The sequence below is a fragment of the Thunnus maccoyii genome, chromosome 7 (assembly GCF_910596095.1).
Source record: "Thunnus maccoyii chromosome 7, fThuMac1.1, whole genome shotgun sequence".
Taxonomy (NCBI): domain Eukaryota; kingdom Metazoa; phylum Chordata; class Actinopteri; order Scombriformes; family Scombridae; genus Thunnus; species Thunnus maccoyii.
In genome coordinates, this window is record NC_056539.1 from 23,899,300 (window position 1) to 23,927,101 (window position 27,802).

The 27,802-nt window shown below is 41.5% G+C and overlaps 2 protein-coding genes across 5 annotated transcripts in view; one reads left to right on the forward strand and one right to left on the reverse strand.

The window, feature by feature from the left end:
* acsbg2 (acyl-CoA synthetase bubblegum family member 2) overlaps nt 1-285 on the reverse strand; it is a 28,400-nt gene extending 28,115 nt beyond the window's left edge. The window contains exon 1 of the mRNA XM_042417631.1: nt 204-285. Within this exon, the coding sequence (XP_042273565.1) occupies nt 204-240 (37 nt within the window). The 5' untranslated portion in view covers nt 241-285. The remainder of the gene's footprint in view (nt 1-203) is intronic.
* On the forward strand, nt 226-27,668 carry rfx2 (regulatory factor X, 2 (influences HLA class II expression)). Of its 4 annotated transcripts, none has more exons than XM_042417635.1 (18): nt 226-307; nt 11,280-11,388; nt 12,118-12,207; nt 14,100-14,182; nt 15,193-15,463; nt 16,768-16,842; nt 17,883-18,064; nt 18,264-18,383; nt 19,246-19,367; nt 20,283-20,401; nt 22,923-23,035; nt 23,223-23,374; nt 23,919-24,016; nt 24,244-24,393; nt 24,525-24,733; nt 24,902-25,055; nt 25,200-25,242; nt 26,297-27,668. In XM_042417635.1, exons 2-18 carry the CDS (start codon nt 11,281-11,283, stop codon nt 26,416-26,418), a joined length of 2,211 nt encoding a protein of 736 aa, XP_042273569.1. In that variant the 5' UTR covers nt 226-307; nt 11,280; the 3' UTR covers nt 26,419-27,668. The 4 variants fall into 4 exon arrangements, with proteins under 4 accessions (XP_042273569.1, XP_042273571.1, XP_042273572.1 ...); XM_042417636.1 differs by lacking the exon at nt 226-307 and adding an exon at nt 322-778; XM_042417637.1 differs by lacking the exon at nt 16,768-16,842.
* Nucleotides 27,669-27,802: the final 134 nt, after the last annotated feature.

Consider the following 27,802-nt stretch of genomic DNA (forward strand, 5'->3'; position numbering starts at 1 on the left):
TCTCTTCCATCACTTCCCTAATCAAGACCGCCTCCTAGTGGTTCAATTAAAACTCACATCTTAATCTAACTGGGCGGGACTCTTGTCGCTTTGGCCCCTCCCTTGCACAGTGCGGACCGTGACGTAGACATTCGAGGGTAGCAACAGTTGCCTCGAGACCCCGTCGCGCCATAGTGACTGTAGCCGTGGAGACAGTTACTTACCAACGGGCGCAACACTCAGCAACAGCAGCAGCAGCATCTGGAGGTCACCGTGGGAGAGTGAGGAAAGAGAGCAGAGCCAGGGCAGAACTTTTCTCAAGGCAAAGGTGACTATATCCTTATAGAATTTAACATGAATTAATCTCACTGTGGAGAGGAGTACTCTGAGATCGTTGCTAGCAGTGTTGGTTATTTTCCACAACATAACTTTCCCTTCTTTTGTGGCATCCGCCCCAAGTTGAGAGAACGGCTTTCCACTCTTCATCTTAACTGACGTTCCCCCCTATCGCCGGCAATAGCTTTTTTACACCCGCTGTCAAGCTTGGAAAAACATCTACTTCACGTCTACTACTTGTTTTGCTACACTTAAACGTGAACGCTACTCACAGCGTCAATGTTAATCCAACTCAAAAACGTATTCAACATCACTTTACACTTGTTGCTATGCTCTGTGGAGATGTGAACGCGCTTTTCAGCTCGATCCCAGCAGGATGGATGGCTGGTTAGGCTAGCGTCACCGGTCAAGCTCCGGCTAATGCTAATTTAGACAGCCAGCAGCGATGAGTGCAAGTTCAGTTGTGAGTTCAAACGTTTGTCACGTTGTTAACGGCAGCTCGGTCTTGTTCGTCGCACCACGGACTAACTTTTCAGCTTTGGAGTATCTTTTATCAGAGCCGTATTTTCAAGCAGGTGGCAGCGTTAACTATAGCAAGCTAGCGTTAGCAGCGTTATTAGTGCTGGAGGCTCAGACTGAAACTGACGTCCTCTTACGAGTAAGCCAGAACTCAACAGGAGGATAACTTTCTTTTCAGGAAAGCTGCTCGTCAGCTTCTCTGTGGCGATTTTTCAACTTCACAAATTGAGCCGTAAAAAATGAACTTAAACAGACAGAATCGAGCACGAATATAGATGAACTTCTACCGGCGACGACACGACCCTCACGGTTTTTCACGTTACCAAACCTGGTGCCTCCCGTGATCTTTATTTCAGGAGCATAGTGGACTGTCATGATAAACAAGTCTCTGTTAATCCTCGACTATATTGTATTTGCCATGATCTAAACGGAACAAAGTCGGTACTTTCCAAAGTTACAAAGTTTCTCATATTTTATAAATGGCTTGAATGGCTGGAAATGTTACAGCTAGGTGGTGCCATGATGGTTCTTCATATTACTCGGTCTTGTTTTTACAGTCCTGGAAAAGAGGTTCAGTGTTTAAAGTTAAAGAGTCTATGTGCTTTATGAATTATGCAGTAATTAAGATACACTTGTAAACCACTGAGCCTATTCTGTAACTAATTTCATCCCAGGGAGTTTAATTTTTGTACAAACCTGTCTAATTTTTACTGATGCTGTACCCTTTGAACAGACCCATTAGTAATTTGTTTTCTAATAGCCGTGTTGATCATAGTGGTATTGCTTCATTGTTCAAATGGCAGGTCTCATTTGGGTTGCTGTTGACCTCTCTGCAGAGTTGAAGGCTCATATCAATCTGGGCTGTAGCAATAATGAGAAATCAAGGGAAAGTATCCCCCCCCCCTCCCCATGAGTTTAAATTCTCCCTTTCATTAGTTTTTACAGTGTGGCTTTGTGGCTGCTTTCCAGCCCTTTTACATACCTTTTAATCTCCTTTTGGGATTTTGTTTTGTCTCTTGAGATAGAGCTATTCTAATGAACTATCTTTTCAGAGACAGCTGTCAGGTGCTCGGTCATTTGTGATGATGTTTGCTATTGAAGCATCAGGAAGAATCTTTGCAGCATGAAAATTTGTCTAATTAATGCCCTCTCTGCATGCTATTAATGAATCCAGTTTAACCTTTCAAATGTGTGTTTCCATTAAGTATTCATTTTCTAAAGGAAGAAGGCTGAATGATTCATTTAAGTAGATATATTATCGATGCAGTCCAATATGTGTTTCCTTTTAGATGAAAAGCTATCGCAAAGCAGGTCTGAGCATGCTTATATTAATCATAATTATTAACTAGTCTGTGTAATATATTCAAATGTGAAGTTCATGAAACTTCCCTCTCCCACTGATGTTACTTCCGTACTTTTGGCCGGAGTATGTGGACGATGAATTGAATGCACATTAGCAGAAGACTCAGCTTGTTTTGAAGTAAGTGTCAGAGAGGGAAACGTAACTTTGATTGGTCAGACAGCCCTCTTCAGCTACAAAGAAAAATAAAGAAATGACTGCGCTGAAACTCTGTGTAACCCCCACCAACCCCACCCCCCCAATTTGAGCGTGACAATGTTATGTTTACATGGCAACTTGATACACAAATACACCCAAGTCATGGAAAGAAAAGGGGATGGATTGGGCCAGGGGGGCGAAATGTTATTCTTTTAAAAGTCAGTGTTTTTAATCAGGTTATTTTCATCTCCCTCTTTGTGGTAAAAGTGCATAGTTCTGGCTTGCAGAGGCAGGCCAGAGAGAAAAGGTGCTTAGAAAGGAGAATTAAACAAAGTGGAATGCAGCTGGCGGTAGTTGAGGTTAACATATTTCATTGCACTTTTATGCAGAAATCTCTTACGCCGGCTTGCAGAGTAGAAAAAGGGATTGATAAGGATGTTCATATAAAATGGGAGGAAAATAATTTTTTTATTTTGGGCAGCTCTGTTGTAGGTTATATATCATTTGTCTGTCTGTCTGAAATTGCAAACTGGCCACACCATAGCACAGTAACACTAAATTAATGTATTCTAATGTGCAGTGACAGAGCTTGCTTTTATTGGCATAGCCTGCACTCTCTGATTGTGGTCATGCTTTGGTCCATTTCAGGGATGAATGCCACCGTGGCCTGTGATTTACAGAAAATTATGCACCTTCTTTAGGCTTAATAATTCCCCTATTCTCTAGCTTTTCTTTTCAACCATCCCTGGTGTTGCTGGTATGATTGTATGTAGCAGTGTTCACCATTACCTTGTGCCATTTTGAGTGTTTAATGGACCCGTGTGTGTAGTACAGTTTAGCTATCAATAGGACAGCTGCAGTGGTCTCTTGGGCAGCGGGTGACCTGACACAGCTTTTGGTCACATGTTCTGTGTGTGTATGTGTGTGTGTGTGTGTGTGTGTATATGCAGTGTGTGTGTGTGCATACATGAGTGTACTGTGTGGATGTGCTTGTGTGTGTGTTTGCTCATGCTGTATTTAGCTTATCTTGATGAGGCCCACTGCCGCCCCAGGGAGAAGTTCTCAATCCAATAGCCAGCTACAGATATAGACACGGACCGAGTCACTGCCATCACTTTCACTGCTGCTGTTTACAGTTGATCATATTCATGTATAGAGTTGCATTTACATCCTGCTGTGCTAACTGAACTGCTTAGGCTTTTTGCACATTTCGTTGTCTGATATTAACATTGTTTTAATGGCTTATCCCATAACTCCAGTCAAAAGCATGTCAGGAAATCACAGAGCAAAGCAGAAGAACTGAGAGGAGAATGCCTTGTGGGGCTTGTTAAGTGGAAATTAATAGTACCATTTGTACACATGAATGTTTCAGTTTCATAATTCATTTATTTGTTAAGAGCTTGTTACCGTTTTATAAGAATCTGTTGAAAGAAAAATAGTTTAAGTGTCCTCGTGTCTGTCACATCGAGTCTTCCAGCTACAAAGATTTTTGGAAATCATTGTTGGCTTGCGCTGCTAGGATACAAAGAAATAAATCTCGTCAAATACCAAAAAAAAAAAAAAAAAAATGCTGCAGCTGATTGGCCCTTGTGCGGTGGCAACAAGTTGAAACTCGTTGCGAAATGAAATGTTTTTCAGTCTGTCTCTTCTGTCTGTGTGTGTGTGTCATCAGGAGCATTCTTAACATTCCACCTGTTTGTATCGTAGCTACACAACTGCTAATTAAATTTCCTGCCACAAACAGCAGACAAGGCAGTGACATTTGCATTACAATGACTGCCCCCCTTCCCTCTCTTTCAGGCACTGATAGTAGCCGCCCCCATCCTCTTCTCACTTTTCCTTTTCTTTTGTAGAGTTTTAGACTAGTTTGTTAAGAGATGTTTATTAAAAAAAAAAAGAAGAAGAAGAACTTAAGTCAGTGTAAAGCAGCTACAAAGTAACTACCAGAACCCAGATTAGGCAATCAGTGGAGTGAGATTTGGACACATTTGGCAAGGAGTAGACGCACTCAGTAGTTTTAGGTTGCTGAATTTGTTGGATCTCCAGAATGGCTCCTCAGAAGCTCTTTAATGAGGAGCTCTGGTGGGGAACAATAGGAGAAGACACCATTGTCACAGATGGAAACAACTAGAAGGTGGATATCCTTTAACAGTGCAACCCTTAGATCCCATTCCTCCCACTCATTAGCTTCAGAAGAGAGTAAATGTTAATGTTGCAATGTTCAATATGGGGGGGTACATATATAAAAGCAGCAATGTATGCTAATTATTTTCATTTAAGAATGGACAGCATTTGTGTCGCCTGCTGCAAGAGTGTTGGAAATTGTTAATTACTTACTTTGTAGGGTAGCAAAATCTGTCCGGTAGCAAAATGGAAAAAAAGTTTGAAGTTTAAAATATTTTAAAAAGTTTCAGTCAGTCAAACAAAATGGAAGGCAAAGAGAGAAATGACAACTAAATAGGGTTTAAATACTGTAATGTAAATGCCGTCTGAATGCAAACTGCCACGCAGAAACACTTGTTAGATCCCTAAGTAATTTGATGTTAAATGTTCTGCAAATGACACTGAAGGATCATTAGTAAATTAGTGTATGAATACTGCTGAGATTATGCAATACATCATTTTTAATTTTAGAAGCTTATCTTGTACTGAATCTTGACTGCTGACAGCAGAGATGATGATTTAAAACCCGGACATCATCTCAGCAATGTTTTGTGCAGAAATCATTAGTTCAGTAGCATTATGTGGACTCTCACACCAATTAAGTCCACTCCATTTGCGGCCAGCTGTAACAGCTGCTAAGATGGAGTTTGGCTGCAACTGACACTGTTAAGTTTCAATATGAAAGGTTGAATTTAAGGGATTTTTGGAACATGCTAGTATGACTCAAATTATGCTTAATTTGCTTGCACGTAATTTGTTAAAACCACATTGCGGTAAACATATTAAAAGACACTGGAAAAAAAAAACCCCACAGTTACACACTTGAGTCTTGTGCAAATGGCATCAATCCAATATTTACCTGTGTGCACTATTCAGGTATAAACTGTCAAATGTACATGTGTTTGATATCAAGTGTCTTGCACCGGGGTTTGTGTGTGGAAAAAGGTATTAAATACTTAATTCTGAGGTTGAAGGGTAGTATTCAGCGTGGCACAGTATTTACTGCATGAACAACAGACACTTGGATCCATCTCAGATTTAAAGCATTAACTGGTGACTCACTGTTAGTGTCGAGTAGTGCTTGTAAAACCATACTGTACATACAGTAAAATGATTCCCAGTATCATATCCGTGTGGGATGAATGCTTGCCAAGAATGAAAACTCCTCCAGTGCAACATAACGCCTATCTGAGATTCATCGGTCAAGATAGACACAGCACGCTGCCAGTATCTGAGGTTATCTCTGCAGAATGTGGATCCCTAGGAAATAAAACTCCCAAGTCTCACAGGTTGGATACACACCTGTTTTATGAGAGCAATGAGCACCTTTGGTCTGGTGTGTTGTACTTCCGCAGAGGAGGATTACAAGTCTGGGCTAGGCTAAAGTGTTAGGATACTTAATCACTTCAAGTTGTCAGTCTCGATGATTAGTTTTGATTTAATGTTGTCACTTTGAGAAGAGACAGCAACATAGCCTCCTCGCCGGAGGTTGTGTTTTCAGTTCTTAATGTTTGTCTGATAATTAGCAGGATATCTCATTAACTTGTTAAGAGATTTCAATGAAATTAGGTGGAAAGACATGAAGGCTGCGGCCCAAGGAACACATAATTCATTTTTGTTTTAGATCCAGATCAGGAATCACTGTGGATCAAGAATTTAAAAAATATATTTAATTTTAACAAGCTCAAGGGCATTTTCAAACATTTTTCTATTTTCTGCTGCTTTTTCTGAATATTTTCTGTTATTAAAATAACACATTTAGAGGATTGTGCAGCCTTGGCAGGTGTGACAAAGGAATAAAACAGATATTATGCAATGTGACTGTTAACATTTCTATATTTTTAGTTTGCTCTTTAGTCTCCAACATCTTCTCAAGCAGCCTAGGTGACTTGGGTGAAGTTCCTTCCTTTGTGTCATTGGTGCGGCAGCCTCGAAATACATTAGATAAATAAATACTCGTCAAAGACAGAGACGCCCGCTCATATGAGTATAGTCTGATTACCTTTCCATTTGTGACCTCCCCCCCTCCCTCGCCGCCTGTCTTTGTTGTGTTTTCCAGTTTAACTTGTCAAAATGTGCAGTTTCAAATCCTCATTCTTCATCTTGAGATGTTGAGGATGAGTGATGAAGGTGGGTGGAAGTGGAGGGGGCTGGGGGGGGGGCTGTGGAAATCTGGAAAGGGTTAGAAGAGGTAGGGTGTTGGGGGAGGAAGTCGCTAGTGTAGAGCATGGGCGAACACACAATCTCCATGGCAACGGTTTGATCTTTCTCTCTATGGCTGTCAGGCCTGCAGCACACATGGTGACAGAGTGGACAGGTTGTGCTGATGACCAGAGGTGGGGAGGTGAGCTGGGGGGGGGGGGGGGGGGGGGGATGCTTAGATCAGACACCGTGGTCGGTTGCCTCCTATTTCTGCTCTCTCTCTCTCTTTCTCTCTCCCTCGCTCCCCCTCAAACTCTGCCATCAGCAGACCCCAAGAGCCGCTTTGATTGGATTAGCCATGAATTAATGAGACAGGCTTGAAGAACAGCCTCTGTTGTGGAAATCTCTATCATATCTTAATTCGCTCTTTGTGTGAGCGCGTGTGCCTGAGTGATCTTATAGGGTCTTTTAATGAAATCAAAGAAAAGCAAGTCTAAGTGGGAGTTTTTCAAATCCCAAAATGACCATGCAATTTGTTTTCTAATGGAAATAATATCGACTACATGAATTCTTAAATAAAGGAACACATGTTGAAGCCACTTCAGAAGCCTGTTGCTTCTCTGTGGTACATGTATTAAAGGTGTGGCAGAGCGATGCATCTGTCAAGTGCTAAACAAATGTCCCCAATAGACGTCCCTTCAAAAGCAACAAGTGTCTGCCTCTGTTTCATGTTGTTTTATCTTCTCCTGAGTTGGAAAAAAGTATCACTCTGCTCAAACTGTTTTACTATCTGCTCCTCTAAAGGAACTTTGGACAGACTTGACTTGGTTTTGAGAGTGTTGTTTTTGGGTGGCATGAGTGTAAAGCAACCTCGAAGAATAGACTGTTGTGCCCCTGATGACTTAAACATTCCTCCTTTTTTTTTGATCACCGAGTAGTTACAAAAACAGAGCACTTCATCCTGTCCTCCTCAATCAAGTCATCCTGTCTTCCTCAATCAAGTCTAAACCAGTATAAACTCTGTACATTTTTATATAACTGCAACACAGGAATAACTCTGCTTCTATGTCCCCCGGTGTCTGAAATTAATAGCTTACATAGTATTTATTGTTGTAAGTTTCTACTTAGCGTGAGATAGAGGGATCAGGTGGGGGGATGGCATTGTTTGGTTTGGGAAGTATTCTGTTGGTTGCATAGCAACAGGCTCCTGGAAACGGGAGTGGACAGTGTTGCCACTAGCAACCGTTGTTGCTCTGCAAACAATGTGGGCCAGTGCAAACATGAGCCAAGACTGTGGGCTCCTGCTTTTAATTGAACATCTGTATGTGTTTTTCTCTGATTGAGCCCTGTTTAAGTTAGATCTGTCAGTGACATATGTTTAAATCTTGTCTGTGCTGTTAACATTATAGACTATAGAGTTAGTGACAGTTTGTAAAGCCTTAAATATTCTTTTCTTGTTGCCGTATATCTTTTAAAACTCAGGTAAATCTTTAAAGGAGGGAGTTGGGCTGGGGGGGGGCTGTTGTTGTAATGTTAAGTGCTCATCTGGGATTTGCCTGAATGAAACCAGGCTCGCAGACTTGACATGAAAACGGACTCGTGTGTGTGAAGTTGTCTCTGAGTTGGAAGCAGAAAGGTTCGGTCCATCCAGAGTAGCGTTTTACAGCAGTGTGCTATATCCCCTGCTGTGTGCTACTTTTGTGCATTTCAGAGCTTGCTGGTGGGGAATTTGTGTGGCTTTTAACCTTCCCTGAACACTAAGCCATCTCCCCTCAAACCCAGTGATTTGACACACTTCATCATACCTATTAAAGCCAGCGCTTTAATTGAGCTTTAATGAATGAAAACGTGCAGGTCAGTGGTCTGTTTCCTGATCCCCCACCATCTTTCCGTGCCGCCCTCTCCTTAATGGCATAAAGAAGACCTCAAGCTTCTTTCACTTCCTTTGGTGAAAATGACTAATCTAAGTCTAAAGATAAATAATGGGATTGTTACAAGTGTATTTATAACTCAGCTGACACTCCATAGACAAATTCTTTTCTTTAGAAACATGCCTGAGTATTGGAGTGGCTTTTAAAATGTTCGCTCCTTGTTAGCATCATTCTGATAATAGTCTTTTGGTATTTTCATGACATACAGTAAAGAGGTGTGAAGAAAAATGGTAATAGAATATGAGAGTCTTTACATACAAGTGCTAATTGTGCCTTGCTAACAAACACATTGAAGAGGTCTGCTCAGGGTACACTCAGTATGGTTTTTGGGTCCATTTGTGTGATTGAAGATTGACACATACAGTATCAGGGATTTCAACACAGGCCTCCTCCACTCAGTGTATTAGTCATTTAAGCAGAGCAGTAGGTCCTTGCCTGTGGCAAAAGCTCCACACATGGAAAATGTCAGTGGTGGCACGCCCAAATCAGTTGTTTTTCTATCTTAAAGGTACACTCTCTGATTTTGCTATGGCACCCCCGCACCATCAAATTTCCCCTCAACTCACTGTTGATGGTTTGAAACTCAACACAGTTGGTTGCTCAATTACCTCGGTTTGTGCAGATGATTTATGTGTCAGATTACTTATCAACTACCATAGAGAGCTGTGATTGGAGGACTGATGCCATAATTAACATCAGCTACACAAATAAAATGTGAAAGTGACAAACTCTCTCCTCCATGTGAGTCAACATGTGGTTTTAATGCAGCTGGATACTGGATAAAATGAGAATCCCAATTTTTCTAGTCCAGTCTAGTCGAGTTGAGATTACAGTTTGGTGTCAAGATCTGCAAGAAAACCATGTGTTCATGAAACATTTACCCTTGTAATCTCCTTTCTGCCTGCAAGAATGTTTTGGTTGTAGAAATACACTGATCGTGTGGTGGGGTTTTTTGTGGTAGTTTCCATGATGGCTTCATTATGTTGTACTTAGCGGCGGGGTTTCAGGTGGTTGGTGAAATTAGTGGTGTTACCCTGTATCATCATGGTCTCAAACTATGAAAACGTTCCACAAAAAAGGATGTGACTCCTATTTTGGTATTAGCACAGCATTTTTGTTGGGAGTTTGGTTTGGTCAAATTTATTTCCTCTTCCTCTATATCACCATTGGGGTTTCCTTGATTCTGACTCATTTTGCCCTTGTTTTTGTTGTCCCTCCAAAGCTTTTTTTTTTTTTTTTTTCACTGTTGCTGTTCAGTAGGTCTCACATTAGATCTGTTTTTGTTTCTGCTCTCTCTGTCTGAGTTCAATTTGTCACGGTCGTGTCATTTATTGATGGTTCGATGCAATGGATGCAGGGAGATTGGATGCAGGGAGATGAGAAAGAGGCTTAAAATCGTTTAATAGCTTGAATCATGAAGCCTCGTCACTCAGAAAGTTTTTGTTTAGTCTTGAGAAAGCCAAGAGACAAGCCTTGCTGCACCTGTTGCGTGTATCTAACAGCTCAGCCTTCAGATTATTGAGTAAGGTCTCTCTCCGCAAATTAAAATAACATTGTATAGCATGTCCTGTGTTATGAGTAATCACAGGGTGTCTTGAGCAGGTTGCGTCTTGTGGATCTGAGCTGTAACGCTCCTGGTTTACACTGTTCTCCTGTCTACCTACAGACTTCTCCTGCTGCTCCTGCCTTTAACCACAGACTGCTCATCAATTCAACCCACCCCTAAGAGTGCTGTATCTCCCTCTCCCTTATTCTAATCCTTCTCCCCCTCGTCTCTTTGCGGTCGCACTCGAAAGTTCCTGTGCAAGAGCTTTATAAAGGGGGGGAAAAATAGAGGAGTGAACGGGGAGGGGAGGAGGGGGGTTGAGTTGGGGGTGGTCGTCATGGAATCCTCACCATAGCAACCGACAAACGTTTACAAAGCATTGAGGAATTTCCTCATATCAGCTGGATTATTGGAGCCCTCAGAGAACGGCTCTCGTTCGAAACAAACGCTGGATATCATCAGGACCCTGGCAGGGGCTGGAGCCCCACTGCCATTTTCATCTTTTTCCCCCCTTCGTTTTTTTCTTTTTTGGAGAGAGTGGGGAAGTTGTTTTTTATCTGCTTACTCCCCCTTGCAGCTCCATTCTTCTCTTATCCCTCCCTTGCTCCCGCTCTTTCCCTCTCTGTCCTTTTTTTGAAAAGAGAGCCTTTGTGTCACTCCATTTTTAGCTCCCCTTTGCTATGCTGCGCACATTGTCACCCAGTGGAAAGCCGAGTGGCAGCAATGGGTTTGGTCCTCAGGAAGCAGTTCAGTCCTTTTGGTAACTTGAACTCCTGTACTGTAACTTTCCCACCTGGGTCTGTCCTGTCAGCAGGACAAGAAGTGTCTGTGTAATACTGTTGGGCTGCGTATTTTGCCATTGATTAAGGCCAAAGGTGGGCTGCCTCTGGGGCTCTGAAAGCTTCACTGGCTCAGCTTGACTTGGCAAAGCCAGAAACCCCCTGGGGGACAATGAATGCCCCGGTGGCTCCATGAAAGAAGGGGGTGGGGTGGAAAAGCATTTATTTAGTATGGCTGTCCATATGTATAGACTTGAAAAGCTCTTATCCTTTTCTTTCAGGCTTCAGTATTACCTGTAAAAGTATTTCTTCAATCTGGTATGAGATTCCCCCCATCTCACGTCTTTTCTTCCTTCTCTTTCTTCATCTCTCCCCGTGCAACCCAGCATGCAGAGCTCCGAGGGAGGGTCAGACACCACGACCAGCGTGGCAACACTGCGGACGTCATCATCAGCCCAGGCGCCTGTGGTACAGCCTGTCCCAGCCTCCCAGCAGGTAGGGTGCCACCTCCGCCTCGCTAACTGCTACTGTAATGACAGGACAAATGGGGAAAGTCTGTCACGAGTATTTGCAGTAACTGTTCTGTATAAAAGAAAAGTTGTTTTGGAAACCAAACCAACTACTTGCTACATGAGTGCTTGTGCATGGTGTCTGTAAAGAAAACCTTACAGTATCTTGACAAGGAATCTCTCCTCCTTGCAGCACCTGCAATAAATAAAAACACTTTTTGTAGTGTTTCCAATTTGTAACTTGTCAGCAACCACAACTGCCACCCCTCCACTCTGCCAACAGATGCCTCTTGTATTCATTTACCATGCTAGCTTTTGCAGTTACTTCTCCTTGCATTACTCAACCATTTCATCTATTTAGCCATTTTAGGCTATAGGAAAAATACAGACCTATAGAATAACCAGAATTTCTGTTGTCCATTGCCTGTAATCAGTTAACGACATTGAGAAATTAACAGTGCCTCGCTTTACAAATCAGACATTCAGTTTGTCAGACTTTTACAGAGAAGTGTAGGCTTTCAATTATTTTTTATTCTTTTTTCTTTTACTCATTTTTTCACGTAAAGAGCATAAATCTATTAGGCGTTGCTTAAAGAGGGCTTAAGAAAGGCATTTGTTGGCAGTCATATGCTAACAATGATGTGTGTTTGTGCGTATGTGTGTGTGATTGTGCGTGCATACCTATGTAATTGAGTTATGTCTTGTATCTACACAGAGGGTGCTGGTTCAAGCCACAGGCTCAGCTCAGAAGGGAGGACAAGTACAGCAGCTTTCAGTACCCAGGGTTCAACAGGTCCCTCAGCAGGTACACAGTACTGTACATACATATACAGTGCTGTGAAAATATTTGTACACCCCTTGACTCTTTTTGTTCAGTTTTTTAAAAAAATTAAATTATCTTAACTTGTGACTGAGCCTGAGACCCACACTTTGTTTTCTTTTACAGTAAAGTAAGATAAGAAAACTATATTATTTATATCAATTCAAATAAATGGAGTCCAGGATGAGCAAGATAAGTATATAGTCTGCTTCATAAGGCTTATTTGTGTCACTGACAAATATTTGATTAACTTTTCATGTCTCACTGGGGTCAGAATTTACATTCAGGTTAAACAATAACAGTCAAACTGGGGGAGTTAGATAGTAGATTGTTTAGATAATAAACAAGTTAAACAGTAACCACACCACTGGGTGAGGATCCCAAACATTGCAGCCCATTCATTCCACTGAAAGCTGCTCATGCAGAGCTGAAATGTTTCTCCTGCTTCCTTCCTGTGCCCATCATGGGTGCGCCTAAGTGTCTTTCTCTGGCTGAGCCTGGCCCACTGCCTGCATACATGAATGACATGAAAATAATATCTTTATACAACTCTTAGCGGCTTTTAATTAAATTTTGGCACTAATGGTTGGTAATCAAAAAAGTTATTTTTAAATGTGTGTGATGATGAGGAGCTTTTGGCCTTGCTAGCGGCTCTGCTTTAGGGATGGTAATGTCTCTCATTCAGTTGGTCCTGACTTAAATATTTCAACAACTATTGGATGGATTGCCATGAAATTTTGTACAGACATTCATGGTCCCCAGAGGATGCGAGACAAAACCCATCAGCCTTAGCTGTACATTGTGTTTAGTGCTAATTAGCAAATGTTAGCAAGCTGAATTAACACGGTGACCATAGTAAACATTATATCTGCTTAGCATCAGCATGTTAGCATTGTCATCAACCTTAGCATTTAGTTCAAAGCACCGCTGTGCCTACGTACAGCCACACTGAGCTGCTAGCATGGCTTTGGACTCTTGTTTTCTTAGCTTTACCGCTGCTTCTTTTTCTGTGATGATGTGTAAAGGTCTTCTCTAGTTTCCAGGGTATAATGTGACATGCAGTTTGATGCAGTTTGGCCACTACACCACCAAAAATTGCTGCACAGCCCAGTAATGTTCCTGGGGGCTTGAACCAAATCCCAACACCAAATCTGTGTGATGTCTTAACGTCTAATGTTGAATAGCAGGGACAGACCTGACTGTCTGCTATTAGCTGGTCTTTGGTGTCAGATGATATCATCAGCCACAAGACCGACCAGCAGCGGATGGACAGTTAACTACCTGTTTTTCATCATGTTTATTTTTCAGTATGTTATTCATCATCAGTTGTGATGTTTATCAAATCAAGTATGTCTTTATCAATACAAGTTCAAATAAGTTCCATTATGATTTCACCAACATTGTTATTGTATTACATGGTAAAGTTATAATTTAATTTAAATTTTAATAAACTCTAATTTTTTTATGATTTAATTTTTGTGATTTCCATGTAACCAAATCACTTTTACTCCTACTTCCTTTTCAGAGTTACTGATGTGTACTTATTGTACTTATTTGCCACTTTGAATATACAGAACATACACACAAAAACCTGTGAAGGGCCAATTACAATAGGCATTTAAATATCAAATTATATTGTTGGGGCTTCTGCTGCTGACAAATAATTGTGCAAAAACAAAAAGGGGTGGACAGACTTTTTCACTGCACTGTATAAATGCACACATATGGGTGTGCACATGCCTATACACACATGCAGTTATATCAATCTGTTGCCAAATTTTAAAAAAAAGGTTAAATTACAATCTCAGTGACAGCCTGTGATTAAATCTCAAGTAAGGAAGGTATAAAGCTTTAATTCTACTGTTGTTTCTCTGTAGGTGCAACAGGTGCAGCACGTCTATCCATCACAGGTCCAATATGTAGGAGAAAGTGGGGAGGCTGTTTACACCAATGGAACTATGTAAGAAATGTTATGTCATTCCACATTTATAGCAAAATGGTATGGTGTTTTTATAGTGTAGTTCAACTAGACCATGAAATAAAATGTAAAAGCATAACACTCCACTCAAAAATGTGTTGTGCTTGTTGTTATTTCACTCGGATGTTTGAGCTTCACTGTGCAGAATGACGTATGTGCAGCAACTGACACTAGAAGACTGTTTTCAAGTGGAGAAGTTTCTCTGTTCTCACCTTGAATCTCAGTTTAACACGTGGACATAAGAGCAAGCTTTTATGACATCACATCTAGATATGAAGCCAATAATGGTCCAGTATGCACAACAAATGATTATTCCAAGCAGTGTTTTGAAATGACTTAAAATGTGTCTGCAGGGAATCTTTAATAGTTGTGTTTTGTTAAGAAAAAAATAGTAATAAATATCTACAAGAAAGTTATTTTTAATGTTTATGTGGTTTTGTGTGCATACATAAGTTTTAATATTGCCCTAATGTATAGGAGTTCATTTTTATTCGAAAGAATTACTCAAAAGTTGCCATTTTGTTAATGTAAGATACCTAAGTTTAATAAAAAAGGCTTTAGCTTTTGAAATTGCGGAGACACAACACTGTGAATAATATTTGACTCCACTCCATTTTCGGAGTCATCTTGAATTATGCATGAATAAGTGCTGGATAAGGGGTGTAATGACAAATAAGACTTTCCAGACTGCTTTCCTCATCATTTTAACTGTGGCACATCCAACTGCTTTTAAAGTGGCTCGAATCAAAACGTCATTAAAATTAAATGAAGCCAAAGTGAGTTTTTTCCCACAGTTTGATGTCTGATATGATTCCAGCATAACCAAATATTTCAATGACATCAATTATTTTGTTATCTATGAAAACCTCTTAAACAGAGCATAGTTCTACATTGCTCTACTGCATAGGACATCCTAAAATTAATCAGTGATCTTGAAATTTATTTTCATTGAATGACATCACTGCATACTAATTACAATGATCTCTCCACAGCCGAGCGGCCTACTCCTACAACCCTGAGGCTCAGTTGTATGGGCAGAGCAGTGGCGGAGCTTACTTTGACTCACAGGCTGGTGGAGCTCATGTCACCACAGTGGTCTCCTCTGCCAGTGGCGGGGTGCCCCCTCATGGCATGGTGGGCATCGCCATGGACGTGGGCAGCAGCCACATCATCTCCAGCGGCAGCACCTACCTAATCCATGGAGGAAGCATGGAGGGAAGCCGCAACCACATATCACACTCCTCTCGCTCCTCCTCAGCCATGGTGAGCAATACTCACCCCAGTGTCCTTGTGGCATTCTGCAGCATGGTTTGCATTATAGAAAGATTGATGAGCAAGCAAAAAAAGGTTGTAAATCAGAGGTTTACACCCTCCAAAGACTGAATGACTGTGCAAGTAAGTCATTGAACAGTACAGAATATACTTGGAAGATTGTTTCTCAACTCCTCTAAGTCCAAATTGTAGTTTTTGTTCTCTAAAGTACATAAATAAGAGGATTTTACAACATAATGTACCCAGCAAACATCCCCACTTCCATATGGGGTTGTGTGATGCACACAAGTGCTAACTGTCATCACTGCTACGTGAGCTTGTGTCCTGACTACTCAGCCTCCCAGGACAAGCCTGACAGGCAGTAACAGACACACAGGGTTCACAGCAACCTGAGTTGGGGCCTCCTGGCTCTGCAGCAACACACAGAGAGCAGAGTGGAGCAGGGCAGAGAGCCTGTAGAATCGGGACACTGGCTTAAATAATTCAGCGCTGCCTTGTTTCAGAGGTTTTCACAGGCACTTGAGCGCCCTGCGAAACAAAGCAACCCTTGGGGCTCATTACCATTTGGCCAAGAGCCCTCGGGAGTCTTCTTAAGGCTTGGAACGCTGCCTCTTTCTTTTTCCTTTTCTTCTGTGTCTCCAGTTTGGCTGCAATACCACACATCTTTTCTTTTTTGACTTGATTTTCTTCCACAGCTCAACAGAACGTCCCTGGTTTTGTCATTCACTTTACCAGCCAGTTGGACTCCGACACTTTTTGTTGTCCAAAAGAAAGAATTATATGTCAGTGTGTTTTATACCATGACACTCTTGCTTGTGTCGTAGTTACAACTTACTCTATCTGATTTTTAGTTTTTTAGAATATTCTTTCTAAGTTATATTGTTTGATAAATTGTTGGGGGGGGGTAGGCATTGTTGACCTATTGTCTCTGAGCTTGACGTGACCTGTGCCCCTGTTTGTGGTTCCTATTTGCATACATTAGAGTGTCTGACCGCAAGTCTTCACTGAGCAGCTTAACCCTATGAGTCCCTTGATTTGCATGCTTTTGTTAGCCAATAATGGATTTGGCTGCAACACTGACTGATTTTAATGGAAATGCAGAGATCTGGCTGCTCGCTAACAGTCTTATTTCCTTTATCTGTTTTGTGTGTTTTTTTAAATTTTTTTTTATTTTTTATATACGTCTGCTTATTTCTGTCTCATTTTTTATCTCTCTCACTCTCTTGCCTCCTCCCCCTTCTGTGTCCACTCTTTTTTTTTTCTTTTTTTTTTTGCATGCTTCCTTCTTTCTTTAGCTTGAAATGGCGATTGAAAACCTCCAAAAGTCTGAAGGAATTGCAAGTCACAAAAGCAGCCTGCTCAACAGCCATGTAAGTCCATCAGGAACTTTCTTTGAAAAGGACATGAGAGAGAAAATGGAAAAAAAAAAAAAAAAAAGAAAGAAAGCTGTGGCTGAACCTGTTGGCAGTGTGTTTCTACTCGTGTTGTGCTAAGTTGAACACACCACCTACTGCTAGCTTTACTTACTCTGCACTGTCCCACTGACACGCATAATTGTCTCAATTAGTTTTCATCCTCGATCTGAACTTGCATTTGCTGTCACTTTTTGCTTAATGATGTATCTTGTATGCGTGTCTTAATACTCTGCATGGATTTTGAGCTGATTGATACAAGATTTCTGTTATTTTCACTCGTAAATACATCAAGACATGCACTTTTATTGCAGTATTACTGTAATATTCTCTTGTTGGGATGCTGAGTTATAATGACATTTAAAAGATATTTATGACACATTCATTTAGTACAACTTTGTATTTCTACTCAAATTTTTACTCAAATGGGGAAATGTTTGGTTTAGATGTTTTCACTATATTCCAGCTCTTTACCTCAGCTGTCACCAAACAATCTCCACATCATTTGTATGAATAGCGTTTGAAGTATTTGCTTTAAATCTGATTAGTTAATTGGTTATTGTATTTTTCATATAAATTCTTTATAACAGCACCGGTAACAGACAAGGTCATGATGACTGTGTCCTCCTTAATATTGACTCGTCTTGAAGATTTTTCCGATTGGATAAATAGCTCTTCAGATGTTTGAGTGTTCACTCAATCAGCCATTCCTTCTGCTGTAGTCACTTACCGCTTCACTCAAGAATATAAATGTGTTGGCAAAAGCCACAATGAGAGTGCAATGGCCTCTGTGGTGTTAAACCTCATAAAATAGGTGGTGATGTGATGTGATGTGTGTGTGTGTGTAGGTAGGAGTGTGTGTGGTGTGTGTCTTATCTCTCTTTTGATGTGATAATAAGATCCACTGCTCCTCTGTATTGCTGGCCCGGTGAATATCACAGAGCCGACATTTGGGCTCACTGATTGTGAGACTGTGTCTTCTTCTGTGTGTTTTTTAGCTGCAGTGGCTGCTGGACAACTACGAGACTGCGGAGGGAGTGAGCCTGCCCCGGTGCTCCCTGTATAACCATTACTTGCGGCACTGTCAGGAACAGAAACTGGATCCGGTCAACGCAGCCTCCTTCGGCAAGCTCATCCGCTCAGTTTTCATGGGCCTCAGGACCCGCCGCCTCGGTACCAGGTACAAACAGGAAGGCAGTGTTGCGATGCTGAAGATGCTGATAACAGTAATCATGTAACCATTAGAGATGTGACGAATATGATGATGCTTATAGGCATTGGAGACTTGCTGATGGAAGAGGATAATGATAGTGATTACATTGATGGCAAGTCTTCTCCTCCTCACTGGTTTCTGGCTTTTCTCTCACTGAATCCACCAGAGGCAACTCTAAGTATCATTACTATGGCATCCGGGTGAAGCCAGACTCTCCGCTTAACCGGCTGCAGGAAGACACCCAGTACATGGCCATGAGGCAGCAGCCTGTCCATCAGAAACAGAGGTCAGCACTCTCCCTAAGATCTGATACTTTAACCTTTCCCTGTCCACTTCTCTTACTCTCTGCCACATTTGTCACAACTTTCTGAAATGCTCCGTTCATTGTCAGGATTGTGCATAAATCTCATTTTAATATTGATAACATTTATGCTGTAACAGCTGCCTTACTGTCATCACCATCTCTCTGCTGCTTGCTGTGTTTTCTCCTCATCTTTGTCCTTCCCATTTTCTTCTTGAAGCTCTTGCCCTTTTCATTTTCTTTTATGGTTGCTCTTCTTACTCAAGACATTAAATCAAATACTGCAGCAGGGCTACGTTCAGTGCTGCCACAATGTGCTCACAGTTTTTTTTTTTGTTTTTTTTTATGGAAGCGGTGGTGCATTTAATGTCCTGTTGCAATGTGTCGGGACAATTCTGTATGTCCTTTTTTGATTAATTCTCATAAAACATTAAAAGCAAAGGCTTGTGTGTTTGTTTAATTGTGTAAAGTTCACCCCACAGATAGTTTTTAGGGTGTATGAATGTATGTAAGTCACTGCTCCGTTGAGTTTTCTCTATTATGCTCCACCAGACTGAAATGAAGGCAAAACATTTTTCACAAATGGGAAATAACATATCAGTAAACCAGAAAAATGTTGCAAACTGTTGGGAATGTTTTCCTTTTAAACACACCCATGGTGATTTTACTAACTAGTCCTCCCTCTGGTTGAAGGTGCGCTTACCCAGGAGTTATCTTGTGTGGATTTTCATTGGCATTAAAACTTGCATACTCCCAGCCTTCTGTGGCACACTCATTCTTTTTTTCTTGACTGTAGCCAAACATTGCTAACACAGATGTCCTGTTCTCTCCTCTCCTGTCTGTGTAGGTTCAAACCTCTACAGAAGGTGGACGGTATGTCCGACAGCCTGTGTGGGAGCTCTCAGCACTGTAACAACACTCCAGAGCAGTCGGTGGCTGCTCAGAGCCAACACCACCAGCAGTACATAGGTAAAGACAGGAGCTGGTTGGCTGCCACCATGATGTGTATCTACAGATGTTGTGATCCTGAGGATTAGTTTTTTACATAATGGAGCATTTTTTCCCCAACATAATTACTTAGTGAGATCACATGAGGCACATGTTGGCGGTAGATGTCAGACTTCATGAAATTTACTGGCAGGCATCTTGATTGTTGAGACAATAGCTGTTTTCTCATGCAAACTCTTGTTGCCCTTTCACACATATTGCACAAAACTTGAGATTGTCTGCATCAGGCACGTTCTCACCTCCAGGAAATACTCAGATAGGCAAGAGATGACGCCTGGGTAGAGTGTGTGGGAGGCAGGACATGACGCAATAAAGTATGCTGTAGTTGTACTTTGGTGTTTCTAAGCTTTTCACCAGAAATAAAACGCAGTTTACTTTATGAGAAATTGCAGGAAGTCGTCTCTCCCATTAGCGCTAGCTTCACAGCAGAGCGTTCAGGCCCAGCTTAGCTGGCCTGCTGCGTTTATCCAGCACCAGCCGCATGATAGAAACGTCATCAACACCCCACTTGTTCACTGTGAATTCTCTGGAAAATTACCTGATGTATTCACACATGGGCTCAATTGGACATTACACGGACTTTGGACTAGGGAGCTGGCAGGGTAAAGTCCGTTTAATGTCCGGTCTGAATGATTTGGACATTTGCGTTCTAACATACAGCTCCTCTGGGTAATGTCCAGATAACTTCAGGGTTGCAGTGCATGTGTGAAAGGGGCTATAAATAGGATATGTGATTCAATGTTGACATACTGTAAACTTAAATTATAATATTCTATACGTCTACCCGTACAGTTTTTATATGTTTTCTGTCTCCATACTCCATGATACTGTGTGTGTGAAACAAATGACACCTGTCTACCTTTTTTCTTCATGCAGATACATCCCACACCTTACCTCCGTTTCCCACTCCTGACTTGGGCACCCAGCCTCTGCCCGAGCGCATCAACATGAACGACATCAAGAAGCTGCAGACGCTCTACAGAGACCACTGTGAGGTAGGTCACATCGTAGCGGGACTCATTTTTATTACATCTTCCACCACCTTAGAAACTTTTGAACAAATATTTACATTTTGACCTGTGGGTTGCTCCTCAGTTTGGTCACATTCAGACGTGCAGCACAGCTCGTCCCTGGTTACACCACACACACACACATTACTGTCTGCTTCCTGGCTGCGGGTCGTCTTTCGCAAACCTCTCACCGTTATAGTTTGAGAGAATGAAATTATTATTTATATCACTGAAAATCACACATTTGCCTCAAAGGGCTTTACAATCTCTACAGCATACGACAGCCTATATCCTTAGAGGGAATGAGACTACACTGACATATGATTAATGACTGGAACAGCTTTCTACAACTCTCTGTGGATCATGATTAATCCTAAACAAAGTGGAAAGAAGGACACAAACAGCAGAACTTCATGATGCAATTCATGGCACTGTAAATTGTATTTGTACTTACATGTATTCTGCTAATAGTTAAAGATTTAATTATCACATATTGAGATATATATATCTATATATATGTGTCAACAGGTCTGTTAGTCGAGCACAACTTTGTCAGACTTAAAATAAAAATTCAGTAAATCAGGAATTTATGATACTGATACTGTATTTCATAGGTATTTCACAGCATAATTCAGAGACATTGAATTCGATAAGGCATAAGAATAACTCGTCACCACAGGTTGAGACACACAGGCAACGAGAAGAGGAAAAATAATAGTAAACGTTAAAATTTGGGGGCTTTACAGGCAGGAGGTAGGCTGTGATTAAAGCAGCGAAGCTCTGGCTTTATCATATTATCCCTGCCCTCCCCTTGTCCAGCCTCACCACGCTCCCTTTGTTCCAGCCGTCTTTTCATCTCTGTGCAGCTTTCAAGACATGCCAATTAACCTTTCAGCGCGCTGGGTGGACATCTCGGTGTCTTTGTGGTGGCCTCCCCTTGGGCCTTTGTGTTGCCTTGTCTGCGGACAGGCACATGGGCTTCTGTCTTTGTCTGCCAGCGCATTTCTGTCACTCTCTCAGCTCTCATTGCCTCAACGTGTTCTAATGTTTATGCATTTCACTTTTTCCTCCCTTATTTGCGAGCCAACAGCGACCTGTTAACACATTAGTCAAGGCTTTTATTAAAGTTACAGCACAAACAAGTTGGCTGAAACGATACTTTATTTCTTACTTTACTTTCATGCAGTTAAAAGAGTCTGGGGTTGTTTTTTTTTTTGAGCAGGGCTGTAAACAGATTTGTCGGGCATGTATTTATCACTGTCATGGTAACAGACAAACATTCAGGCATCAACCACTAAATGAATGTTTTAAGTACAGATAAATAGATGGTTAATAAAACACGAAGTGAGGGGTTAAGATTTGCGAGTGTCTGACGCAGACCGCTCTTTCTCTGACCATGCATGTGAACACGTGTTATTTCTCCTCCACACATATTTTTTTCTTTCTTTCTTTCTTTTTTTTTTTTTTTTTTTTAAGGCATGCTGTTTTTCCTGTGCGACGAAAAAACTGCGGAGGCAAAACGCTTCTTGTTCAGAGGGGATGGGGAATTCTCCTTTTTGTTTTGGAGTTCTGTGTTTGACCTGTTGCTGGGGGCAACCGTAAACAAGGTTACCATGGCGACGGCTGGAGAGGAAGCAAAAACATATCATGTGATTGAAGCCTACACTGCTGTGTAACAAGATCCAGCGGCAAGTGCATGTCCTGCCAGATAGTGAAAGAGGAGTATCTCTGGGCATGGTGTGAATCATAGTCGCATACTCGACAGACTCTCGACGTAGAGATATACGGTTCTGTTTCAAGCCAGAAACAAAGAAGTTTGACGCGTGGAGTCACGTTGACTCTTCTTCTGGTGTGATGAACGGCCTCAACAACTTCTACAGCTCTAAGTGTTTATATTCACCCTCAGCAGGAGGTTTCTCTGTTAATATTTAGAACCAGGTTTTGGCTTTTGCTTCAACCACAAACCTAAAACCATAAACCACAAACCTAAAACTATCATTTACAATCATTAGCTTGCTTCTGCTTCCTTTTGCATTCAGTTGTGTGCAACATAACAAGCTTTCTAAGAGCCTCATACATATGAACAGGAAAGAGGAAGTCACATGGGTTAGTTCAGGTCAGCGCCTTGCCACTGATTGTTAAAAGGAGGCGAATGCACGCTTAAATCTATGAGACTAATCTGCTTTCTAAAGGCAAACAGGATGCAAAGTGTAGAGTGGAATCAACTTCAAATAAAACTCCAGATAAAGACTAAACGTGGCCTTTAGGATCCTCCTGATGATTAATGTGCAGGGAGCTGTGTTTAAGCTGGCTCATTGTCTAACCAGGAGGGCCCAGAGTGAGCGAGAGGCTGCCTGCCCGCCTGTAGAAACTTGGTGTGTGTCTGGTTGCCATGGTTCAGCTCTGTATGTTTTGTCCCCCGTCCTCCCTCTTTTCCCTCCTCTCTTCCCTCCCTCCCTCCCCGCTTTTTCTCTCCCTCCCTTCCTCCCTCGCTGCTCTCCTGCAGGCGACTTTGGATGTGGTGATGAACCTCCAGTTCCACTACATTGAGAAACTCTGGCAGACCTTTTGGTATTCAACACCGCCATCTAGTGACGGAAGCACCACCATCCCTAACAGGTCAGACCACACAGACTACACACACCTTTTAGTGTCACGTCTGGGCTAAATCACATTTTGTATTTAAACAGTTTTTCATCTAAATGTTTTGCTTTTTACCTGAATGTCTGCTGAGTTCAGAATAGAGTATTATTTGCAGAATGGCAGCATTCACAGTCTGTTTTTCTTCTTTCTCATCTATGTGTAGTGATGATGACCTGGAAAGTGTGATCCCCAGAGAGAAGCTGGTAGCTCTGTGTAAATATGAACCAATCAGACTATGGATGAGGAGCTGTGACCACATCCTTTACCAGGCTTTGGTGGAGATCCTCATCCCTGATGTGCTGCGTCCTGTTCCCAGTCAGTACCACTGTTACTTTTTAAGGGATTTACAGTTGTATGCAAAAGTTTGGGCACCAAACTATAACATATTAAACTATTAACTATACATTAATGTTTGCTGAAAATATTGTGTTTTATGTTCTTTACCCTAGAGAGGCTAAAAAATCACCAAAATGTGTTATTTGTCAAGGAGTGCCCAAACTTTTGCATACAACTATAAGCTCTATGAACTACTATGCAAACAGTGGAAAATCCGTGACCCTTTGTACATGTTGTCAGTGGTGCCAACACCCTGAATCACTTCACTTTAATAATACATTAGTGAACAAACATTAATAAGAGCAAAATCTATTTGTAAAGGTCCGGTTTTCCTTCATATGAACCCCAGTAATACATCGACACACCTCAGCATTAAATTCAGAGAGATTTTGATGTTTATTTTTATTACAGACCTTCTTGAATTGTGCATTTTGCTGCCTTTATACACATCTGCTTGTGATGCTTTATGTACAGTGGAAATAAGTAAAGTCAGTTTTTAATTTAGGCTGTTTTGTTCCTTCAGGCACTCTTACTCAGGCCATACGTAACTTTGCCAAGAGTCTGGAGGGATGGCTGACTAACGCCATGACCAACTTTCCTCAAGAAATCATCCGCACCAAGGTAACAGGAAAAAACTCTCATCTCTTTTTGCGTTAACATGTACGTCATTTCTAGATTACGTGTATATGATTCATAATTTTCATAATCAACATCTGAAGATAAAACATGATTAGAGTTTGCTCACAGAAATGTGTTCTCTAAAAATATTGGGTAATATCAAGAAACATGAAATCATTGTGTCTGTCGTAACATTTGTTTTGGATCGTGTGGTTGTGTGTGTTGCGTAGGTGGCGGTGGTCAGTGCGTTTGCACAGACTCTGAGACGTTACACCAGTCTGAACCATCTGGCCCAGGCAGCCCGCGCCGTCCTCCAGAACACCTCCCAGATAAACCAGATGCTCTCTGACCTCAACCGGGTCGACTTTGCTAACGTTCAGGTGCTCCTCTCTGAGATTATATTCTAAACTTTGATGTGAAGATGACAAATGTTAATGTTTGTTGCAGACTGTTGACTCTGTGTGTTGTGGTCTGTTGCTGACTAGTCGGGTGTGTTTGTTGTGTCTAACAGGAGCAGGCGTCGTGGGTGTGTCAGTGTGACGAGAGTGTGGTTCAGCGTCTGGAGCAGGACTTTAAAGTCACCCTGCAGCAGCAGAGCTCCCTGGATCAGTGGGCGACCTGGCTGGACAACGTGGTCTCTCAGGTCCTGAAGCCCCACCAGGGCAGCCCCAGCTTCCCCAAGGCTGCACGCCAGTTCCTGCTCAAATGGTCTTTCTACAGGTACGGGTGCCACCAAAGGGACTGTTTACACTTTCCTTAAAATCACTGCGTTAGTCTAGTTTTTATACTCAATTTTAAGGAACTGATCTGTACAACGGTGACACAGCAACTATGTGAAACGCACCAAACAGCATTTTATACTTTGTGTTTTCTCTCTCCGTCCTGTAGCTCCATGGTGATTAGAGACCTGACTCTGCGTAGTGCAGCTAGTTTTGGCTCTTTCCACTTGATCCGCCTGCTGTATGATGAATACATGTTTTACCTGGTGGAACACCGTGTGGCTCAGGCCACTGGAGAAACTCCTATTGCTGTCATGGGAGAGGTAAGAAAAAGATATTTGATGAGGGGGAAGAAGTGTCATCGCTCAAAACACTTTAATGACATCGATGTAAACATGTACTGATTGAAAATAGTTGTTTTGTCGAGCCGGCCCAGCACTAATGTTCTCTCATCTTTTGAATTACAGTTCAGTGACCTGAGCTCTATGATGCCATCACTAATGGAAAAAGGTAATCCTTTATTATCTCTCAGTGCTAGTTTTGATATTAGTAACATCACAGCTAACTGGCTCCGAAGTTTCCAAGCAGATGTTGAAGAATAAGTCTAGTGAAATTCTACACTTTTTTAATTGTCAGAAAATCCCATGAAAAGACCAAAACCAACAATTTGTTAGTCTGTTTCAATTCTTTACATTTTCCCTACACTGTCTGTGGTGCTCAAGCTCATTCGTTCTTTATGAATCTTACAACATATCGTCAGTGTAACTAAAGTCTGATGTATCTTATTCCTCTTTGCTATAGACCTTTATTGTTGTCCAGAAACAATCTCATTGTTGCTGGATGACATACAGTATATCTTTATTAGAATGAACAGAGTAGCAATGATTAGTTGATTAATCAATCAACAGAAAATTAATTGCCAACTATTTTGATAATTGATTAATTGTTTTGTAATTGCTAAAATGCTAAACATCTCTGGTTGCAGCTTAGGTTTCTAGAAACAATGAGATTTTTCACCATTTTGCTGACATTTTAGAGACCAAACAACTAATCAAAAATATGAAAATAATCGTTAGTTGTAGCTCTAACGATGAACACTGTAATTAATTCAGTCCAACATACAATGTCCTAGTATTGAGCAATAATTAATCCACAAACGCACTAAATACTCTTGTTTGACCAAATGTGTCAAGCAGTTTTACACTTTTTAACAATAAAACTATAAATGTCTGATGTGTTTTTAAAGAATCACTTAATTAGAAATTAGAAATTATTGTGAGACTTAACACATTTTAGTGGTCTTTTCATGTCTCATTCGAGAAGAAAAACCTTAAATACTGTCAAACTTATCCTTTAAACCATCTTTCTTATGCTAGATATGGCGATGCTTTATGAAAAATCCATGTTTATGTTGAGGGAAAAACTTTGTATTGTTGCTGTATTTGTCTTTTTGCTCTCGTCACACATCCTCAGCATCCCCCTTGACTGGTTTTAGGGTCACAAATGACATGAAACTAAACTTTCTCGACTTTAACGATCCCTCCCTCCCTCCCTGTGCCACCAGACGCCTCCTTCTCTGATGAGATGAGCGACTTGGGCAGTGATGCCGACGCGTCCAGAGGTCCTACTGAACCAGCCGTTAAGAGAGAGAGGATCGAAATGAGCCACCCTCTGCAGGAGATGTGAGTCCAGTCCAGACGGGGGCCGGACTGAAAGCCACATCAACCAGCATCTCTCTCTCCGTTGAAAAGATGACCCTCGTGTGGCTTTTGGGCCGAGCACACTGCGTCCGTCTGCAGTCAGCGTGTGCAATGTATATAGACAAGAGAGTAGCAATGTCAGTCCTCCCCTCACTAGCGTTCGTAAAGACGGTAATCTTTCTCCCAGGAAGCAGCAATCTGACCCGAGGAGCAAGCTCACGTCTGTCTTTTTTTTTTTTTTTTTTTTTTTTTTTTTTTTACTCACAGGGGTGTAACACAGGTCTGATTTTCTTTGTTTTTGTTGCAACTGTGAATGACTTTGTGCAGTACCTTTTTATCGGATGTGTAACTCTTGAGTGGTGGTGTGTGACGTTAACGTGGGTCTTTAAAAAAAAAACAAAAAAACAACAACAACAAAAACAATCTTTAACTAGCTGTGCCATAGTGTCATTTGAGTGCCTTAGATCGCTAACTTTGAAACCACCACTACAGATGTCTATCTGTCCCTCAGCTGTGCCTCTACCGCAGTATGAATGTATCGTCTCCAAACCTCAGACATTCAAAGCACCTTTAACATTGATTAGGTGTAGGTGTGTACTCCTTGTTGCCTCTGCTGCAGCTCGCAGCACAAAAAAAACAAACAAAAAAAAAGTAAAAAACAACAATGAACATGCAACCTACTGACCCAAAGGACCTTTCCCTCAGTCGTTCCCACCAGCTTAGCCATAGCCGTGGCTCTGTCTGTCAGGCAGTAGGGCCTCAGTAGTCAGGAAGGCAGGGAACTCAGTCTGTTACCTTGGCTGTGTAAGACGTTGGTTTGTTTACCTCAACAGATTTTCTATGCTGTGCTCCGTTCGGCTCAGATGACATGAGGCAAGTATTAAAATAATAAAAAAAAAAAATGTAGCCACTGATGCGGTTTATGTAAATAGTTCCCCACGTTCCTCCAAATGGTTTCAATCTTGTAATAGCTCCTCCATGTGATATAAAGACGCATTCAACGAGTCCTTCTGTGGCAGTTTACTCAGCCGCCGCAGAGTTGGGAACAAATCATCCATCCTAACGGAGATGTGATGTTGAAGCCCTTTAACCTAAACTGGAATCTGGTCCGTCTCCTCTTTGAGCCTCATTTCCTGATCAAAGTGGTTGTACGTTTCTAAGTGAGATCAATTAATACATGTTAGAGCTTTGGACCTGTAAAACCAAAACCTTTACACACACACACACACACACACACACACACAAAAAGAGAGGATCTTGTTGGCATCTGAGCCGGCACACGTTCCCCCCGACTTCAGATTCTGTGACCTCATGCTGTTACTCAGATAAAGTCTCATGTCCTGTTTGAATTAGATAGAAAAATACGGTGC